The sequence below is a fragment of the Rhinoraja longicauda genome, chromosome 4 (assembly GCF_053455715.1).
Source record: "Rhinoraja longicauda isolate Sanriku21f chromosome 4, sRhiLon1.1, whole genome shotgun sequence".
Taxonomy (NCBI): Eukaryota; Metazoa; Chordata; class Chondrichthyes; order Rajiformes; family Arhynchobatidae; genus Rhinoraja; species Rhinoraja longicauda.
In genome coordinates, this window is record NC_135956.1 from 8624088 (window position 1) to 8642037 (window position 17950).

General features: G+C 47.1%; 1 protein-coding gene across 1 annotated transcript in view; it reads left to right on the plus strand.

Annotated features, from left to right (window-relative positions):
* Positions 1-207: 207 nt before the first annotated feature.
* LOC144593057 (unconventional myosin-Id-like) overlaps positions 208-17950 on the plus strand; it is a 77860-nt gene continuing 60117 nt past the window's right edge. The window contains exons 1-7 of the mRNA XM_078398479.1: positions 208-302; positions 2884-3092; positions 3866-3959; positions 5488-5653; positions 8793-8846; positions 14189-14284; positions 16405-16521. Of these exons, the coding sequence (XP_078254605.1) occupies positions 208-302; positions 2884-3092; positions 3866-3959; positions 5488-5653; positions 8793-8846; positions 14189-14284; positions 16405-16521 (831 nt within the window). The remainder of the gene's footprint in view (positions 303-2883; positions 3093-3865; positions 3960-5487; positions 5654-8792; positions 8847-14188; positions 14285-16404; positions 16522-17950) is intronic.

Consider the following 17950-nt stretch of genomic DNA (forward strand, 5'->3'; position numbering starts at 1 on the left):
CGTAACGCAGGGTGGCTGAGAGGAAATTGTCAGCGACCACACTCTGTGGGTTTGCGAGGCGGCTGGTCGCTGATTGGAGGCCGGCTTCTTTCTGGGTGATTACCAGGCGGGCCGGCGGGTTTAAAGGAAGACGGCGAGGCGAGGCGCTGAGCTCACAGCACTTCCTACACCACCCACCGCCCGCTCACGCCCTGCCTGTGAAAGGCGATGGCTGAGCAGGAGAGCTCGGAGTACGGCAAAGCCGACTTTGTCCTGTTGGACCTTCTCACCACCGAGGAATTGCTGGCGAATCTGAGAGTCAGGTGAGAGTTGGGCGGGGGCAGGGGAACTCCGCTAACTCGCAGCGCCCGAGACCCCGGTTCGATCCTGACTACGGGTGCTGTCTGTACGGAGTTGGTACGTTCTCCCTAGGTTTCGTCCCGCGTCCCAAAGACCTACAGGTTTGTAGGCTAATTGGCTTTGGTAAAATTGTAAATTGCCCCTAATGTATTGGATAGTGCCTGTGTGCTGGGTGATCATTGGTCGGCGAGGGCCAAAGTGCCTTTCTTTATGCAGTATCTCGAAAGGCTAAAATCTAAGTTTCAGCGGTACATTCCCCTGATTTCAGACCAAGTCAGAACATGTGAAATGTGTAGCACAAGTACAGTGATGGACTGGTCAAACTGACCCTCGTCAGTCGTTGGGCAGGTGGGCTGAGGAATGGTTGATAGAGTTTACTACAGTGAAATGTGAGGTGTTGCATTTTGGAAGGTCAAACCATGGCAGGACCTACACAGTGAATGGCAGGGCTCTGGGGAGAGTTGTAGAGCAGAGGGATCTAGGAGTGCTGGGTACATTTTTCTCTGAAAGTGGTGTCACGAGAAGATCACGAAGGCTTTTATTCAAGAAGGCTTTCGGCACATTTGCCTTCATCAGTCACGCTAGTGAGTAATAGAAGTAGGGAGGTTATTGTTACCATGGCACAGGACATGGTGAGGCCTATATATAGAGTATTGTGTTCAGTCTTGGTCACCCTGGTACAGGAAGGATGTTGTTAAGATGAAAAGAGTGCAGAGATGATTTGCGAGGATGTTGCCAGGACTTGAGGGCCTGAGCTGTAGGGAGAGTTTTGCAGGCTGGGTCTTTTAAATGCAGGAGGCTGAGGGGTGATCATGAGGGGAATAGATTGGCAGAATGCACAGTTTTGTGACTCAGTGTGGAGGAATCAAGAACTGGAGGGCATGAGAGGGGAAAGATTTGAAAGGAACCCTAGGAGCAACTTTTTCACACAGAGGGTAGTGGGTGTATAGAACTAGCTGCCTGAGGAGGTAGTTGATGCAGGTACTATAACAACATTTAAAAGACAATTGGACAGATATACGGAGAGTAGGTTTCTGTGCTGTATGACCACTGTATACAGCTCTCTACAACCTTTCATCTGCTCTGTCAGCTTTACCGCATTCTCAATGGTATTTGATTCAAACTATGACCAATTATGGTCATCCTGATTGTCAAATTTCAGTGCTTTTCCTCCACATCTCAAATACAGTCATAGTCTTCCAGCGCAGAAACAGGCCCTTCGGCCCAACTGGTCCACGCCAACCAACATGCCCCATCTACATCAGCCCCACTTGCCCGCATTTGGTCCATATCCCTCCAAACCTGTCCTATCCATGTACCTGTCTAAATGTTTCTTAACATTAGTCCCTGCCTCAACTACCTCCTCTGCCAGCTTGTTCCGTACACCCACCACCCGCTATGTAAAAACGTTGCCCCTCAGGTTCCTATTAAATCTTCCCCCCCCCTCACTTTAAACCTATGTCCTCTAGTACCTATAACTCCCCCACTCATCCCTCATCCCCCCTCCCCTCCCCTGTGCCGCACCTGGACTCTCACCTATTCCCCCCCCCCCTCCCCTTCATTCCTACATTCCATCCTCTAGCTTCACAATTGGCAACTCTTCAATCCTTTTGTCTCATACCTCCTGTCCTTTCATCTTTGGCCTTTGTTCAACCATCTGCTTGACAAACTCCAGGCTTTGTACTGCCTCAACTTTCTTCCAGCATTCTAACCCCCCCCTTCCCCCCACAATCAGTCTGAAGAAGGGTCCCCACCTGAAACATCATCTATTCATGTTCCCCAGAGACCTGTTCAGATACTCCAGCACTTTGTGTCTATTTTTTTGTCAACCAGCTTCTGTAGTTCCTTCTTTCTTCATTAAGTCAAGATACATTGGAACAGCGCCTCATATTTCGCTTGGGCAGCGGTATTAATATCGACTTCTCTCACCAAGTAACCCTTGCTTTCCCCTCTCTCTCCATCCATCCCCCATTCTAGCTCTCCGACCGGTCTGACTGTCCTCCTGATTAAATTTTATCTTTGTGTGCCTCGTTGTCACCTTCCCCTCAGCTAACAATGATCTATTCTGCATTTTCCTTGAACTTCAGTCCCCCTTGATGTCTCGTTTTCACACCTTGCCCTTCCACATCTCTGCGTCTCCCACTCTCCTGACTCTCAGTCTGACGAAGGGTCTCGACCCGAGGCGTCACCCATTCTTTCCCTCCAGAGATGCTGCCTGTCCCACTGTGTTACTCCAGCATTTTGTATCTATCTTCCGATTAGCTTGAGATCTTTGGTTTCCTCCCACACCTTCAAAGGCGTGCAGGTTTGTAGGTTAATTGGCTTGGTACAAATGTGTGAATGTCCCTAGTGTGTGCAGGATAGTGTTGGTGTGCGGGGATCGCTGGTCGGCACGGACTCAGTGGGCCGAAGGGCCTGTTTCTGCGCTGCATCTCAAAAATAAACGAAGCTAAACTAAATACTCCAGTTCCGTTTAGTTCATTGTCACGTGTACCGAGGTACAGTGAAAAGCTTTCGTCACGTGCTTGTTTTCCTCTCCTGCAGGTTTGATAAGAACAGAATCTATACGTACATTGGAGAGGTGGTGGTCTCTGTGAACCCGTACCAGCAGATCGATCTGTACGGGAGAGATATGATCGAACACTACAAGAGCAGGGAGCTCTATGAAAGACCACCGCACCTGTACGCCATTGCTGATGCAGCCTACAAAGCCATGAAGAGGAGAGGAAAGGACACATGTATTGTCATCTCAGGTGGGAGCAGAGCACAACGCTTCCGTCGAAGGCTTAGGAAGTCCGGCATGTCCCCTACAACTCTCACCATCCTTTAATAGTACGGGTGTCAGGGGTTATGGGGAGAAGGCAGGGGAATTGGGGTTGGGAGGGAGAGATAGATCAGCCATGATTGAATGGCGGAGTAGACTTGATGGGCTGAATGGCCAAATCCTGCTCCTATCCCTTATGACCTTCTGACCTAAATTGGAAATTGGAAAGCCCACAGTCATGTGGTTTCACCGCTTGCTTTGGGATCGCTGGGTGGGAAGGAACCGCAGATGCTGATTTACAAAATCTGACTTTTTCAGTCAGAGAGTTGTGAATCTGTGGAATTCTCTGCCTCAGAAGGCAGTGGAGGCCAATTCTCTGAATGCATTCAAGAGAGAGCTAGATAGAGCTCTTAAGGATAGCGGAGTTAGGGGGTATGGGGAGAAGGCAGGAACGGGGTACTGATTGAGAATGATCAGCCATGATCACATTGAATGGCGGTGCTGGCTCGAAGGGCCGAATGGCCTCCTCCTGCACCTATTGCCTATTGTCTATTGTCTAAAATGCCGGAGTAACTCAGCCGGACAGGCAGCATCTCTGGAGAGAAGGAACGGGTGACGTTTCGGGTGGAGACCCTGCCCCACTGTGCACGTGCCGCCGCCGCCTGACCACCATTTTGTTGTTCATTGCAATGGAACGGAAGGTAACTGGTTGTGTTGTAGACGCTGGACTAACCGGGGGTGTTTCCTTGCTCCCGTTTTCAGGAGAGAGTGGTTCCGGCAAGACAGAGGCCAGTAAATACATCATGCAGTACATCGCGGCGATCACCAACCCCAGTCAGAGGTTGGAGGTCGAGAGGTAAGAGCTCGTCCACATGCAATGTTAACATGTACAACGGCCGGCACGGTGGCACAGTGGTAGAGTTGCTGCCTCACAACGCCAGAGGCCCGGGTTCCATCCTGACTGCAGGTGCTGCCGGTACGGAGTTTGTACGTTCTCCCTGTGATTGCGTGGGTTTTGCGTATAATCATAGAGAGATGCAGCGTGGAAATAGGCCCTTCGGCCCAACTTGCCCACACCCGTCCCAGCTACACTAGTCCCACCTGCCTGCGTTTGGTCCATATCCCTCCAAACCTGTCCGATCCATGTACCTGTCTAACTGTTTCTTAAACAGTGGGATAGTCCCAGCCTCAACTACCTCCTCTGGCAGCTTGTTCCAAACACCCACCACCCTTTGTGTGAAAAGGTTACATCTCAGATTCCTATTAAATCTTTTCCCCTTCACCTTGATCCTACAGGATGTCCTCTGATCCTCTGGATGTTTAGTTTATTTAGTTTAGAGACACAGCGCTGAAACAGGCCCTTCGGCCCACCGAGTCCGCGCTGACCAAAAATCCCCGCACACTAACACTACTCTACACGTACATGGGACAATTTACAATTATACCAAGCCAATTAACCTACAAACCTGTATGCGTTTGGAGTGTGGTAGGAAACCCAAGATCAATAGAAAACCCACGCAGTTCATGGGGAGAACGTACAAACTCCGTGCAGGCAGCATCCGTAGTCGGGATCGAACTCAGGTCTCTGTCGATCTAAGGCAGCAACTCTACCGCTGTGCCACCGTGCCACCCTAGAGGCATAGAGTTATAGTTTTAGGAAATTGGGGTTAAATGGCAAAGTCCCTTCAGTTCACTCAAGATCTTTAAGAAGGAAACACAAGTATTTGATGATGAAAGTAAGTTCCCTAGATCAGTGCAGGATAGAGTCATTCATAAGTGATAGGAGGAAAATTAGGCCATTTGGCCCATCAACTCTACTCCGCCATTCAATCATGGCTGATCTATCTCTCCCTCTCAACCCCATTCTCCTGCCTTCTCCCCCATAACCCCTGATACCCATACTAATCAAGAATCTATCTATCACTGCCTTAAAAATATCCATTGACGGCCTCCAAAGCCTTCGGTGGCAATAAATTCTACAGATTCACCACCCTCTGTCTAAAGAAATTCCTTCTTATCTCTATCCTAAAGGAACGGTCTTTAATTCTCTGGTGATGGCCTCTAGTCCTAGACTCTCCCACTAGTGGAAACATCCTCTCCACATCCACTCTATCCAAGCTTTTCGTTATTTTGGTAAGTTTCAATGAGGCTCCCCCTCATCTTTCTAACCTTCAGCATACAGTCATGCAGCGTGGAAACAGGCCCTTCGGCCCAACTTGCCCTCGCCGATCAACATACCCCATCTACACTAGTCCCACCTGCCTACGTTTGCCCTACATCCCTCCAAACCTGTCCAATCCATGTACCTGTCCAAATGTTTCTGAACCGCTGTGGTAGTAAATGCTCCTCTGTTTATTTCGTTGCCCACCCCTGACCACTTCAAGTGTGAAGAACACGTTGCTGAAATCAAACTGCATCCTCGAAGCTTTTGGGAACGCAAAGACCAACCGGAACGATAACTCCAGCCGCTTTGGCAAGTACATGGACATCAACTTTGACTTCAAAGGAGACCCCACAGGTGGACACATCAACAACTACTTGCTTGAGAAGGTAAGCATCGTCATTGAATCATAGAGTCAAAGAGTCAAAGAGTCAAAGATTCAAAGAGTCAAAGCTCATAGTCATAGAGTCATAGAGTCATAGAGTCATAGAGTCACAGTCATAGTGTGATAGTCATTGAGTGACACAGTGTGGAAACAGGTCCTTCGGCCCAACTTGCCCACACCAGCCAACATGTCCCAACTACACTAAACACACATGCCTGCATTTTAGACAATAGACAATAGACAATAGGTGCAGGAGGGGGCCATTCGGCCCTTCGAGCCAGCACCGCCATTCAATGTGATCATGGCTGATCATTCTCAATCAGTACCCCGTTCCTGCCTTCTCCCCATACCCCCTGACTCCGCTATCCTTAAGAGCTCTATCCAGCTCTCTCTTGAATTCATTCAGAGAATTGGTCTCCACTGCCTTCTGAAGCAGAGAGTTCCACAGATTCACGACTCTCTGACTGAAAAAGTTTTTCCTCATCTCAGTTCTAAATGGCCTACCCCTTATTCTTAAACTGTGGCCCCCTTGTTCAGGACTCCCCCAACATTGGGAACATGTTTCCTGCCTCTAACATGTCCAACCCCTTAATAATCTTATACGTTTGATAAGATCTCCTCTCATCCTTCTAAATTCCAGTGTATACTGAAGCCTAGTCGCTCCAGTCTTTCAACATAAGACAGTCCCGCCATTCCGGGAATTAACCTAGTAAACATACGCTGCACGCCCTCACATCCCCATATCCTTCTAAGCCTATGCTATCTATGTACTTGTCCAAAATGTTTCTTAAACGCGATAGTCCCAGCCTCAACTACCTCCTCCGGCACCTCGTTCCATACACTCACCTTCCTTTGTGTGAAAAAGTTACCCCACAGGTTCCTATTAAATCATTCCCCCCTCACCTTAAACCTAGGTCCTCTGGTTCTCAGTTCCCCCACCCTGGTGGCCATTTCCATTGTCCACAGAACACAGAACATAGAACAGTACAGCACAGGAACAGGCCCTTCGGCCCACAATGCACATGATGTCAAGGCCAATTCTCTGTCTGCACTTAATCCCTATCATTCTATTCCCTGCGTATCCATGTGCCTATCCAAAAGCCTCTTCAAGTGTAAAACTAGCTGAACTGATCTCATCTGCCTGCATATGATCCACACTATTCCCTGCATATCCATGTGTTGTAGTGAGTCATAGAGAGTCATAGAGTGATACAGTGTGGAAACAGGCCCTTCAGCCCAACTTGCCCACACCAACCAACATGTCCCATCTACACTAGTCCCACCTGCCTGTGTTTGGTCCATATCCCTCTGAACCTGTCCTATCCATGTACCTGTCTAAATGTGCTGATCTAAAAGCCTCTTAAACACCACTGTGGTATCTGCCTTCACCACCACCCCTGGCACCGCGTTCCAGGCACCCCCCACCCTCTGTGTAAATAAACTTGGCCCGCACATCTCCATTAAACTTTACCCCTCTCACGTTAATCCAATGTCCTCTATTGTTGGGCAAGTTCCACCCTGGGGAAAAGGTTCTGATTGTCTACCCTATCTATGCCTCTCATCATTTTATATATTTCTATCAGGCCTCTCCTCAGCCTCCTGTGTACTGTGCACACAATCTAACTTCTCCTTGTAGTTAATACCCCTAATTCAAGCAGCCTTGTGGGAAACGTGTTCTTGCTTGAAAATTACAGGATTGTTTAGTTTCGTTTGGTTCAGTTCAGTTTAGTTTATTGTCAAGGGTACCGAAAGCAGGAACGGGGCACTGATTTTCTTGGTTGCGTGCTATCCAGTCAGTGGAAAGACAATACATAATTACAATCATTTATTGCTAGCATCTATTTCGAGAGGACTAGAATACAAGAACAGGGATGTAATGCTGAGGCCCCATAAGGCGCTGGTCAGGCCGCATTTGGAGGATTGTGAGCAATATTGGGCCCCATATCTGAGGAAGGATGTGCTGGCTCTGGAAAGATTCCAGAGGAGGTTTACGAGAATGATCCTAGGAATGGGTGGGTTAGCGTCTGATGGCACTGGGCCTGTGCTCATTGGAGTTTAGGAGGATTAGGGGGGAACGCATTGAAACGTAACGAACAGTGTGTTGTACTTTGTGGTCCGGTACCTGTTGTACCTTTGTTGTGACTCTGGAAGGACCACGAGTACACATGTTTAAGATGTTATCATGGTGGAGCTTAACTCCAAGCTGTTTATTCCGTGGCCACCTGCATCCAGAGTGACCGCCTAATCACACCAATCACTTATATACACAGGCATACAAAGTAGTCCTTGGATACACAAAGTAGTCCCAGCAATATCACAACACAGTGAAGGGCCTGGATAGATTTAGATTTTAGATTTAGAGATACAGCGCAGAAACAGGCCCTTCGGCCCACCGGGTCCGCGCCGCCCAGCGATCCCCGCACACTAACACTATCCTACACACACTAGGGACAATTTTTACATTTGCCCAGCCAATTAACCTACATACCTGCACGTCTTTGGAGTGTGGGAGGAAACCGAAGATCTCGGAGAAAACCCACGCAGGTCACGGGGAGAACGTACAAACTCCGTGCAGACGGCGCCCACAGTCAGGATCGAACCTGAGTCTCCGGCGCTGCATTCGCTGTAAGGCAGCAACTCTACCGCTGCGCCACCGTGCCGCGCAAAAGAGTGGATGTGGAGAGGATGTTTCCACTGGTGGGAGAGTCTAGGACCGGTGGGTACAGCCTCAGAATAAAAGGACATATCTTTAGAAAGGAGATTCCTCCTCATCTCCTTATCTCCTTCCTAAAGGAACTGAGTCTATACCCTCTGGTCCTAGACTCTCCCACCAGTGGAAACATCCTCTCCACATCCACTATCCAGACCTTTCTCTCTTCTACCCCCCCCCCCCACTACAATAACTCCGAGGAAGGGTCCCAACCCAAAATGTCATCTGTCCATTTTCTCCATAGGCGCTGTCTGACCTGCTGAGTTCCTCCAGCACTTTGTGTTTTTTCCCCTCAAAAGGAGACCCCATTTTTCAAAGTTCCTAACGCTAATGGACCGACTGTACATCTTAAAACATTTTCTCGTGAAATTTGTTGTTAATTTTCATGGTCTCTCTTTTTGAGTTAACCAATATTTTTTCTCTTCCTTCACAGTCAAGAGTTATTGTACAACAGGCAGGAGAAAGGAATTTCCATTCGTTTTATCAGGTAACAAATGATTCTGCTATCATCTAACCCATCTATTTGAAATCCCAAGATGTTAATGTCCACGACTCGAGGGCATGGCTTTAGAAACATAGAAACACAGACCATAGGTGCAGGAGGAGGCCATTCGGCCCTTCACGCCAGCACCACCATTCAATGTGATCATGGCTGATCATTTTCAATCAGTACCCCGTTTCTGCTTTCGCCCCATATCCCTTGATTCTGTTAACCCTAAGAGCTAAATCTAACTCTCTCTTCAATACATCCAGTGAATTGGCCTCCACTGCCTTCTGTGCAGAGAATAGGTGCAGGATTAGGCCATTCGGCCCTTCGAGCCAGCACCGCCATTCAATATGTTCATGGCTGATCATCCAGAATCAGTATCCTGTTCCTGCTTTCACCCCATATCCCTTGATTCCGATAGCCCTAGGAGCTAAATCTAACTCTCTCTTCAATACATCCAGTGAATTGGCCTCCACTGCCTTCTGTGCAGAGAATTCCCCCACACCCTGCTCTCACCCCCCTCCCCCCCCCCACTCCCTTCCCATGGGAAGTGAGTCTGTGGAGGTTGGAGCCAATACTGTGGCCATCTCATCATTTTCAACCCTCCCCGTCCCATCCCCTCCCCTCCCTCTCCACTCCATTCACCCTCCCTCACCAGAGCCCTCCCGTAGGGCCATTTGGTGGATCAGCAGCCTGTCGTCCTGCAGCTGTTGCCAGTAGCGGTGGCCAGGGCAATGTTTAGAGATGTGTGGGGCAATTGTTTTTTGGACACAGAGGGTGGTGGGGGCCTGGAACACGCTGCCAGGAGTGTTGGTGAAGGCAGATACGATAGTGGCGTTTAAGGGGCTTTTGGATGTGTGGGGAATGGAGGGATCTGGATCACGTGCAGGCAGAGGAGATTAGTTTAACTGAGCATCATGTTCAGTACAGACATTGTGGGCCAAAGGGCCTGTTTTGTGCTGTACTGTTCTAAATACAAAGGTTCTTAAAAAATGTAGAGAGAATAGCACACATTTTATAAGGCAGAAGTAGATACACTACTACTGAAGAAGGGTCTCAACCCGAAACGTCACCCATTCCTTCTCTCCAAAGATGCTGCCTGGCCTGCTGAGTTACTCCAGCTTTTTGGTTTGAACCAGCATCTGCAGTTCCTTCCTAAACATTCTGATACCTTCTTGATTAGTACAGGAGTCAGGGATTATGTAGAGAAGGCAGGAGAATGAGGTTAGGAGGGAATAGATCAGCCATGACTGAATGGTGGAGTAGACTTGATGGGCCGAATAGCCTAATACTACTCCTATCACTTATGAACATTGACTTATTCCAAGAAAGTCACAAAGTGCTGGAGTAACTCAGCAGGTCAGGCAGCATCTCTGGAGAACGTGGATAGGTACAAAGTGCTGGAGTATCTCAGCGGGTCAGGCAGCATCTCTGGAGAATGTGGATAGATTTTTCAGGTAGTGAGCCAAAACATCATCCATCAAGAAAGGTCCCAACCCAAAATATCACCTCTGAATGTCCCGACCCGATGCATTACCTATCCATGTCCTCCAGAGTTACTCCAGCACTTTGTCTTTTTTGTTGTTGTAAACCAGCATCTGCAGTTCCTTGTTTCTGCAACCTGGTATTGGTATTGGTTTATAATTGTCACGTGTGTCGAGATACAGTGAGAAGCCTTGTGTGCAAGCTCTCCAGTCGAATCAAATTGTGCAATGCAGGCAGGGCATGCTGCTCAGTGGTAAAGCGCTTGCTTTGCATAGGGTTCAATCCCCGACATCTCCACTCGAGATGTTTTCAAGAGAGAGTTAGATATAGCCCTTAGGGCTAACGGAATCAACGGATATGTGGAGGAAGCAGGAACGGGGCACTGATTTTGGATCATAAGGTCATAAGGAATAGGAGTAGAATTCGGCCATCAAGTCTACTCCGCCATTCAATCATGGCTGATCTATCTCTCCCTCCTAACCCCTTTCTCCTGCCCTCTCCCCATAACCTCTGGCACCTGATCAGCCATGATCACGGTGAATGGCGGTGCTGGCTCGAAGGGCCAAATGACCTCCTCCTGCACCTGTTGTCTATGTTTCTATGCTTCTACACGGGTGCTATCAAGCCTTACACAAGTACAGCAGATAGTGCAGAGACAGATACTGGAGTGCAGAATATCATGTTACAGAGTTTCAATTGTAGCGTGACAGATACAGAGAAAAGGTCCATGGTCTGCTATGAGTTAGGTCTGAAAAATCGAGAATATACCCTAGCTGATGAGAAGGTTGAACATAACTTGGAGTCCATTGAAGTCAAACTAACAAAATGACACAAAGTGCTGGAGTAACTCAGCGGGTCAGGCAGCATCTGTGGAGGACATGGATAGGTGACGTTTCACAGAGTCCTGGAGTAACTCAGCGAGTCAGGCAGCATCTGTGGAGAACATGGATAGGTGATGTTTCACAGAGTGCTGGAGTAACTCAGCGGGTCAGGCAGCATCTCTGGAGAACATGGATAGGTGATGTTTCACAGAGTGCTGGAGTAACTAAACGGGTCAGGCAACATCTGTGGAGAACATGGATCGGTGACGTTTCACAGAGTGCTGGAGTAACTCAGCGGGTCAGGCAGCATCTCTGGAGAACATGGATAGGTAATGTTTCACAGAGTGCTGGAGTAACTCAGTGGGTCAGGCAGCATCTCTGGAGAACATGGATCGGTGACGTTTCACAGAGTGCTGGAGTAACTCAGCGGGTCAGGCAGCATCTCTGGAGAACATGGATAGGTGACGTTTCTCAGAGTGCTGGAGTAACTCAGCGGGTCAGGCAGCATCTCTGGAGAACATGGATAGGCGATGTTTTGTAGGTTCATTGGATTGGTATAAATGTAAATTGTCCCTGGTGTGTGTAGGACTAGTGTTAGTGTGCGGGGATCGCTGGTCGGCGCGGACTCAGTGGGCCAAAAGGTCCCCGTTTCCACACTGTATCTCTAAAATAAACTAAACTAAACTGTTATTTCCTACAATGTGTTTTAGCAGTTATAAGAATAAATTGCCCAGTTAACATCCTGTGGTTGCATTTCATGCTGTATGTAGAACACACACTGCTTGTTACACCTTTAGGTGCTTAAAAGCAACAGCAGCCTCATACTAATTGTGAAACTAGATGTATTTTTAGAGTAGGGCTCATGTTTGTCATGTGTAGTGCAGTAACGTAGTTAGAACAGAGACAGAAGGGAATTGCAGATGATGGAACCTTCATCAAAACACAAAGTGCTGGAGGAACTCAGCGGGTCAGGCAGCATCTGTGGAGGAAATGGAGAGACAATGTTTCAGGTTGAGACCCTTCTTCATACTCTTCCTCCAAGATTGCAGAGATTAGAGTGTTTAGACTTGAGAGTGTTCGAGTTTAGAGTGTTTCGAGTTTAGAGTGTTTAGAGTTCAGAGTGTTTAGAGCTTAGAGTTAAGAGTATTTAATCGTCAGTTCAGTTTAGCTTAGTTTAGTTTAGTTTAGTTTAGTTTAGTTTAGTTTAGTTTAGTTTAGTTTAGTTTAGTTTAGTTTAGTTTAGTTTAGTTTAGTTTAGTTTAGTTTAGTTTAGTTTGTTGTCATGTGTACCGAGGTACAGTGAAAAGCATGTTTGTTGCATGCTAACCAGTCAGTGGAAAGACTATACATGATTATAATCAATCCATCCGTAGTGTGCAGGTACAGGATAAAGAGAATAACGTTTAGTGCAAGGTTAATCCAGTAAAGTCCAATCAAAGATAGTTCAAAGGTCTCCAATGAGGTAGATAGTAGTTCAGCACTGCTCTCTGGATGCGGTAGGATGATTCAGTTGCCTGATAACAGCTGGGAAGAAACTGCCCCTGAATCTGGAGGTGTGCGTTTTCACACATCTATACCTTTTGCCTGATGGGAGAGGGGAGAAGAGGGAGTGGCCAGGGTGCGACTGGTCCTTGATTGTGCTGCTGGCCTTGCCGAGGCAGCGTGAGGTGTAGATGGAGTCAATGGAAGGGAGGTTGGTTTGTGTGATGGTCTGGGCTGCGTCCACAATTCGCTGCAATTTATTGCGGATCTTGGATGGAGCTGTTCCCAAACCAGGCTGTGATGCATCCCGATCAAATGCTTTCTACGGCGCACCTGTAGAAGTTGGTGAGAGTTGGTGAGGTGATGTGACTTGTTTCTTGTCTCTCTTTTATACCACCCCGATTGTACATTGCAGGAGATCCTCATTTCCTGTTTATCCCCCTCCTCCCCTCCTCTTGCCCCCTTCTACCCATATCCCCCCTTTAGCTGTCTCCACTACCTCCTCTGGCAGCTCGTTCCACACACCCACCACCCTTTACGTTAAAAAGTTACCCCTCAGGTTCCTATTAAATCTTTTCCCCTTCACCTTATAATTTTGTCCTCTGGTCCTCGATTCCCCGACACCAGGTAAAAAGAAAAGATAGACTCAAAATTGTGGAGTAACTCAGCGGGACAGGCAGCATCTCTAGAGAGAAGGAATGGGTTACGTTTCAGGTCGAGACCCTTCTTCAGTTTCGAAAAGTCACCCATTCCTTCTTTCCAGAGATGCTGCCTGTCCCGCTGAGTTACTCCAGCATTTTAGAAACATAGAAACATAGAAAATAGGTGCAAGAGTAGGCCATTCGGCCCTTCAAGCCAGCACCGCCATTCAAAATGATCATGTCTGATCATCCAAAATCAGTACCCCGTTCCTGCTTTCTCCCCATGTCCCTTGGTTCGTGTCTACCTTCGGTGTATACCAGCATCTGCAGTTCCTTCCTACACACTGGGTAAAAGACGATGTTAAATTACCTGATCTATTCCTCTCATGATTTTATACACCGCTATAAGATCACCCCTCACCCTCCTGCGCTCCAAGGAATAGTTGTAGCCTCCCCAACCTCTCCCTGTAGCTCAGGCCCTCGAGTCCTGGCAACATCCTCGTTAATCTTCTCTGCACCCTTTTCACCTTGACAACATCTTACACAAATTCTCTAGAGGTGTCAGAGGTTATGGGTGGAAGGCAGGAGAATGGGGTTAGGAGGGAGAGAGAGATCAGCCATGATTGAATGGCGGAGTAGACTTGATGGGCCGAATGGCCTAATTCTACTCCTATTCCTTACGGCCTTATGACCTTGTGACCTTATGAGAATGATAGGTATGAAAAGAGCAAATCAAGGCCAGCAATGGGCCATTGTTGGCTGCGGAAGTAGACTCGATGGGCCGAATGGCCTAATTCTACTCCTATTCCTTATGACTTATGACCGTAAGAATCAATCACATGTGCCGACTACTCTTCCAACGGTGACCAAATTCTGTGTTTTATGAACTGCTTGCTGCTTTGTGCTGTTTCAGCTTCTGCAGGGAGGCTCTGATGACCTGTTGCAGTACCTGTACCTTCAGAGAGATGCCTCGGAATATGCCTTCACCAAAGACGGGGTGACTGCCACTGTAAGTAGACAGAGGACAATAGACAATAGACAATAGGTGCAGGAGGAGGCCATTCGGCCCTTCGAGCCAGCACCGCCATTCAATGTGATCATGGCTGATCATTCTCAATCAGTACCCCGTTCCTGCCTTCTCCCCATACCCCCTGACTCCACTATCCTTAAGAGCTCTATCTAGCTCTCTCTTGAATGCATTCAGAGAATTGGCCTCCACTGCCTTCTGAGGCAGAGAATTCCACAGATTCACAACTCTCTGACTGAAAAAGTTTTTCCTCATCTCAGTTCTAAATGGCCTACCCCTTATTCTTAAACTGTGGCCCCTTGTTCTGGACTCCCCCAACATTGGGAACATGTTTCCTGCCTCTAACGTGTCCAACCCCTTAATAATCTTATACGTTTCGATAAGATCTCCTCTCATCCTTCTAAACGATAAGATCTCCTCTCATCCTTCTCCAGAAGGAGAGGCACTTCTGCGCTGCAAATGCTATGCGTTACCTGCGCCTGATGTCATGTCACAGCAGGTATCACATGCAAGGCAGGTGTGGCAGCAACTCTGACAAATTTCAACCACATGTTCAGCCTGGTTCAGTTCTGAGACACAACGCGGAAATGCTGCGGAAAGCCATCTAATTCATTGCACAATAGCTTGGTGCAAGGCCTACCATTATGTTACGTTCACATTAACCATATAACCATATAACAATTACAGCACGGAAACAGGCCCGTTCGGCCCTGCCAGTCCACGCCGACCACTTTCTCTGACCTAGTCTCATCTACCTGCTCTCAGACCATAACCCTCCAATCCCCTCCCATCCATATACCTATCCAATTTACTCTTAAATAATAAAATCGAGCCTGCCTCCACCACTTCCACCGGAAGCTCATTCCACACAGCCACAACCCTCTGAGTAAAGAAGTTACCCCTCATGTTACCCATAAACTTTTGCCCCTTAATTCTGAAGTTATGTCCACTTGTTGGAATCTTCCCCACTCTCAAAGGGAAAAGCCTACCCACGTCAAATCTGTCCGTCCCTCTTAAAATTTTAAAAACCTCTATCAAGTCCCCCCTCAACCTTCTACGCTCCAAAGAATAAAGACCCAACCTGTTCAACCTCTCTCTGTAGCTTAAGTGCTGAAACCCAGGCAACATTCTAGTAAATCTCCTCTGTACCCTCTCCATTTTGTCGACATCCTTCCTATAATTTGGTGACCAGAACTGCACACCATACTCCAGATTCAGCCTCACCAATGCCCTGTACAATTTCAACATTACATCCCAACTTCTATATTCGATGCTCTGATTTATAAAGGCAAGCATACCAAACGCCTTCTTCACCACCCTATCCACATGAGATTCCACCTTCAGGGAACAATGCACAGTTATTCCCAGATCCCTCTGTTCCACTGCATTCCTCAATTCCCTACCATTTACCCTGTATGTCCTATTTTGATTTGTCCTACCAAAATGCAGCACCTCACACTTATCAGCATTAAACTCCACCTGCCATCTTTCAGCCCACCCTTCCAAAAGGCCCAAGTCTCTCTGTAGACTTTGAAAATCTACTTCATTATTAACTACACCACCTATCTTAGTATCATCTGCATACTTACTAATCCAATTTGCCACACCATCATCCAGATCATTAATGTAAATGACAAACAACAGTGGACCCAACACAGATCCCTGGGGTACTCCACTAGACACTGGCCTCCAACCTGACATACAGTTGTCAACCATTACCCTCTGGTATCTCCCATTCAGCCATTGTTGAATCCATCTTGCAACCTCACTATTAATACCCAACGAATTAACCTTCTTAATCAACCTTCCATGTGGAACCTTGTCAAATGCCTTACTGAAGTCCATATAGACAACATCCACAGCCTTGCCCTTATCAATTTCCCTGATAACCTCTTCAAAAAATTCAAGAAGATTAGTCAAACATGACCTTCCAGGCACAAATCCATGTTGACTGTTTCTAATCAGGCCTTGTTTATCCATGTGATTATATATATTGTCCCTAAGTATCTTTCCATTAATTTTCCCACCACAGACGTCAAACTAACAGGTCTATAATTGCTAGGTTTATTGTACTCATTCATTGTACTCTAACTCATTTGCAGACAGGGACTAATGATAAAGCGAACTTCAAGATGGTGATGAATGCAATGGAGGTGCTTGGATTCAGTGAAGAGGAAATCACTGCCATCTATAAAGTCTTGGCCACCATTCTACACCTGGTGAGTTCACAAGTTCAAAAGTTCTTAAGTTATAGGAGCTGAATTAGGCCATTCGGCACATCAAGTCTACTCTGCCATTCAATCACGGCTGATCTATCTCGCCCTCTCAACCCCATTCTCCTGCCTTCTCCCCATAACCTCTGACACATGTAATAATCAACAATCTATCTATCTCTGCCTTAGAAAGGTCCATTGTGTTGGTCTCTACAGCCTTCTGTGGCAAAGAATTCCACAGATTCACCACCCTCTGACTAAAGAAATTCTTCTGATCTCCTTCCTAAACGTCCTTTAATTCTGAGGCTGTGACCACTGGTCCTAGACTCTCCCACTAGTGGAAACATCCTCTCCACATCAACTCTATCCAGGCCTTTCACTATTCGGTAAGTTTCAATGAGATTCCCCCTCATCCTTCTAAACTCCAGCGAGTGCAGGCCCAGTGCTGACAAACGCTCATCGTATGTTAACCCACTCATTTCTGGAATCATTCTTGTAAACCTCCTCTGGACCCGCTCCAATGCCAGCACATCCTTCCTCAGATAGGGTGCCCAGAATCACACACAATACTGAGGAGTTGTAGCGAGGAACGACTTTGAGTAATACTTGCTTTACTTAAGCAATTATGTAATTAAACAATTAATTTAGGAATTATTGATGCAGCCCAGACCATCACACAAACCAACCTCCCTTCCATTGACTCCATCTACACCTCACGCTACCTCGGCAAGGCCAGCAGCATAATCAAGGACCAGTCTCACCCTGGCCACTCCCTCTTCTCCCCTCTCCCATCGGGCAAAAGGTACAGAAGTGTGAAAACGCACACCTCCAGATTCAGGGACAGTTTCTTCCCAGCTGTTATCAGGCAACTGAACCGTCCTACCACCAACTAGAGAGTGGTCCTGCCCTCCCATCTATCTCATTGGAGACCCCTGGACTATCTTTAATCAGACTTTACTGGACTTTATCTTGCACTAAACGTTATTCCCTTTATCATGCATCTGCACACTGTGGACGGCTCGATTGTAATCATATATTGTCTTTCCGCTGACTGGAAAGCATGCAATAAAAAGCTTTTCACTCCACCTCAGTACATGTGACAATAAACTAAACTAAACTAAACTAAACTAAACTAAACTAAACTAAACTAAACTAAACTAAATTAAACTAAACTATACCAAACAACAACTAAACCAGACACTCTAAACAGTAAACACTCTAAACTCTCTAAAACTAAGCAATCTAAGTTATAAACGCTCTAAACTATAAACTTTAAGTTTTCAAGAGAGCATTAGATTTAGCTCTTCGGGCTATGGGAATCAAGGGATATGGGGAGAAAACAGGAACGATTTTGGATGATCAGCCATGATCATATTGAATGGCATTGCTGGCTTGAAGGGCCGAATGGCCTACTCCTGCACCTATTTCCTATGTT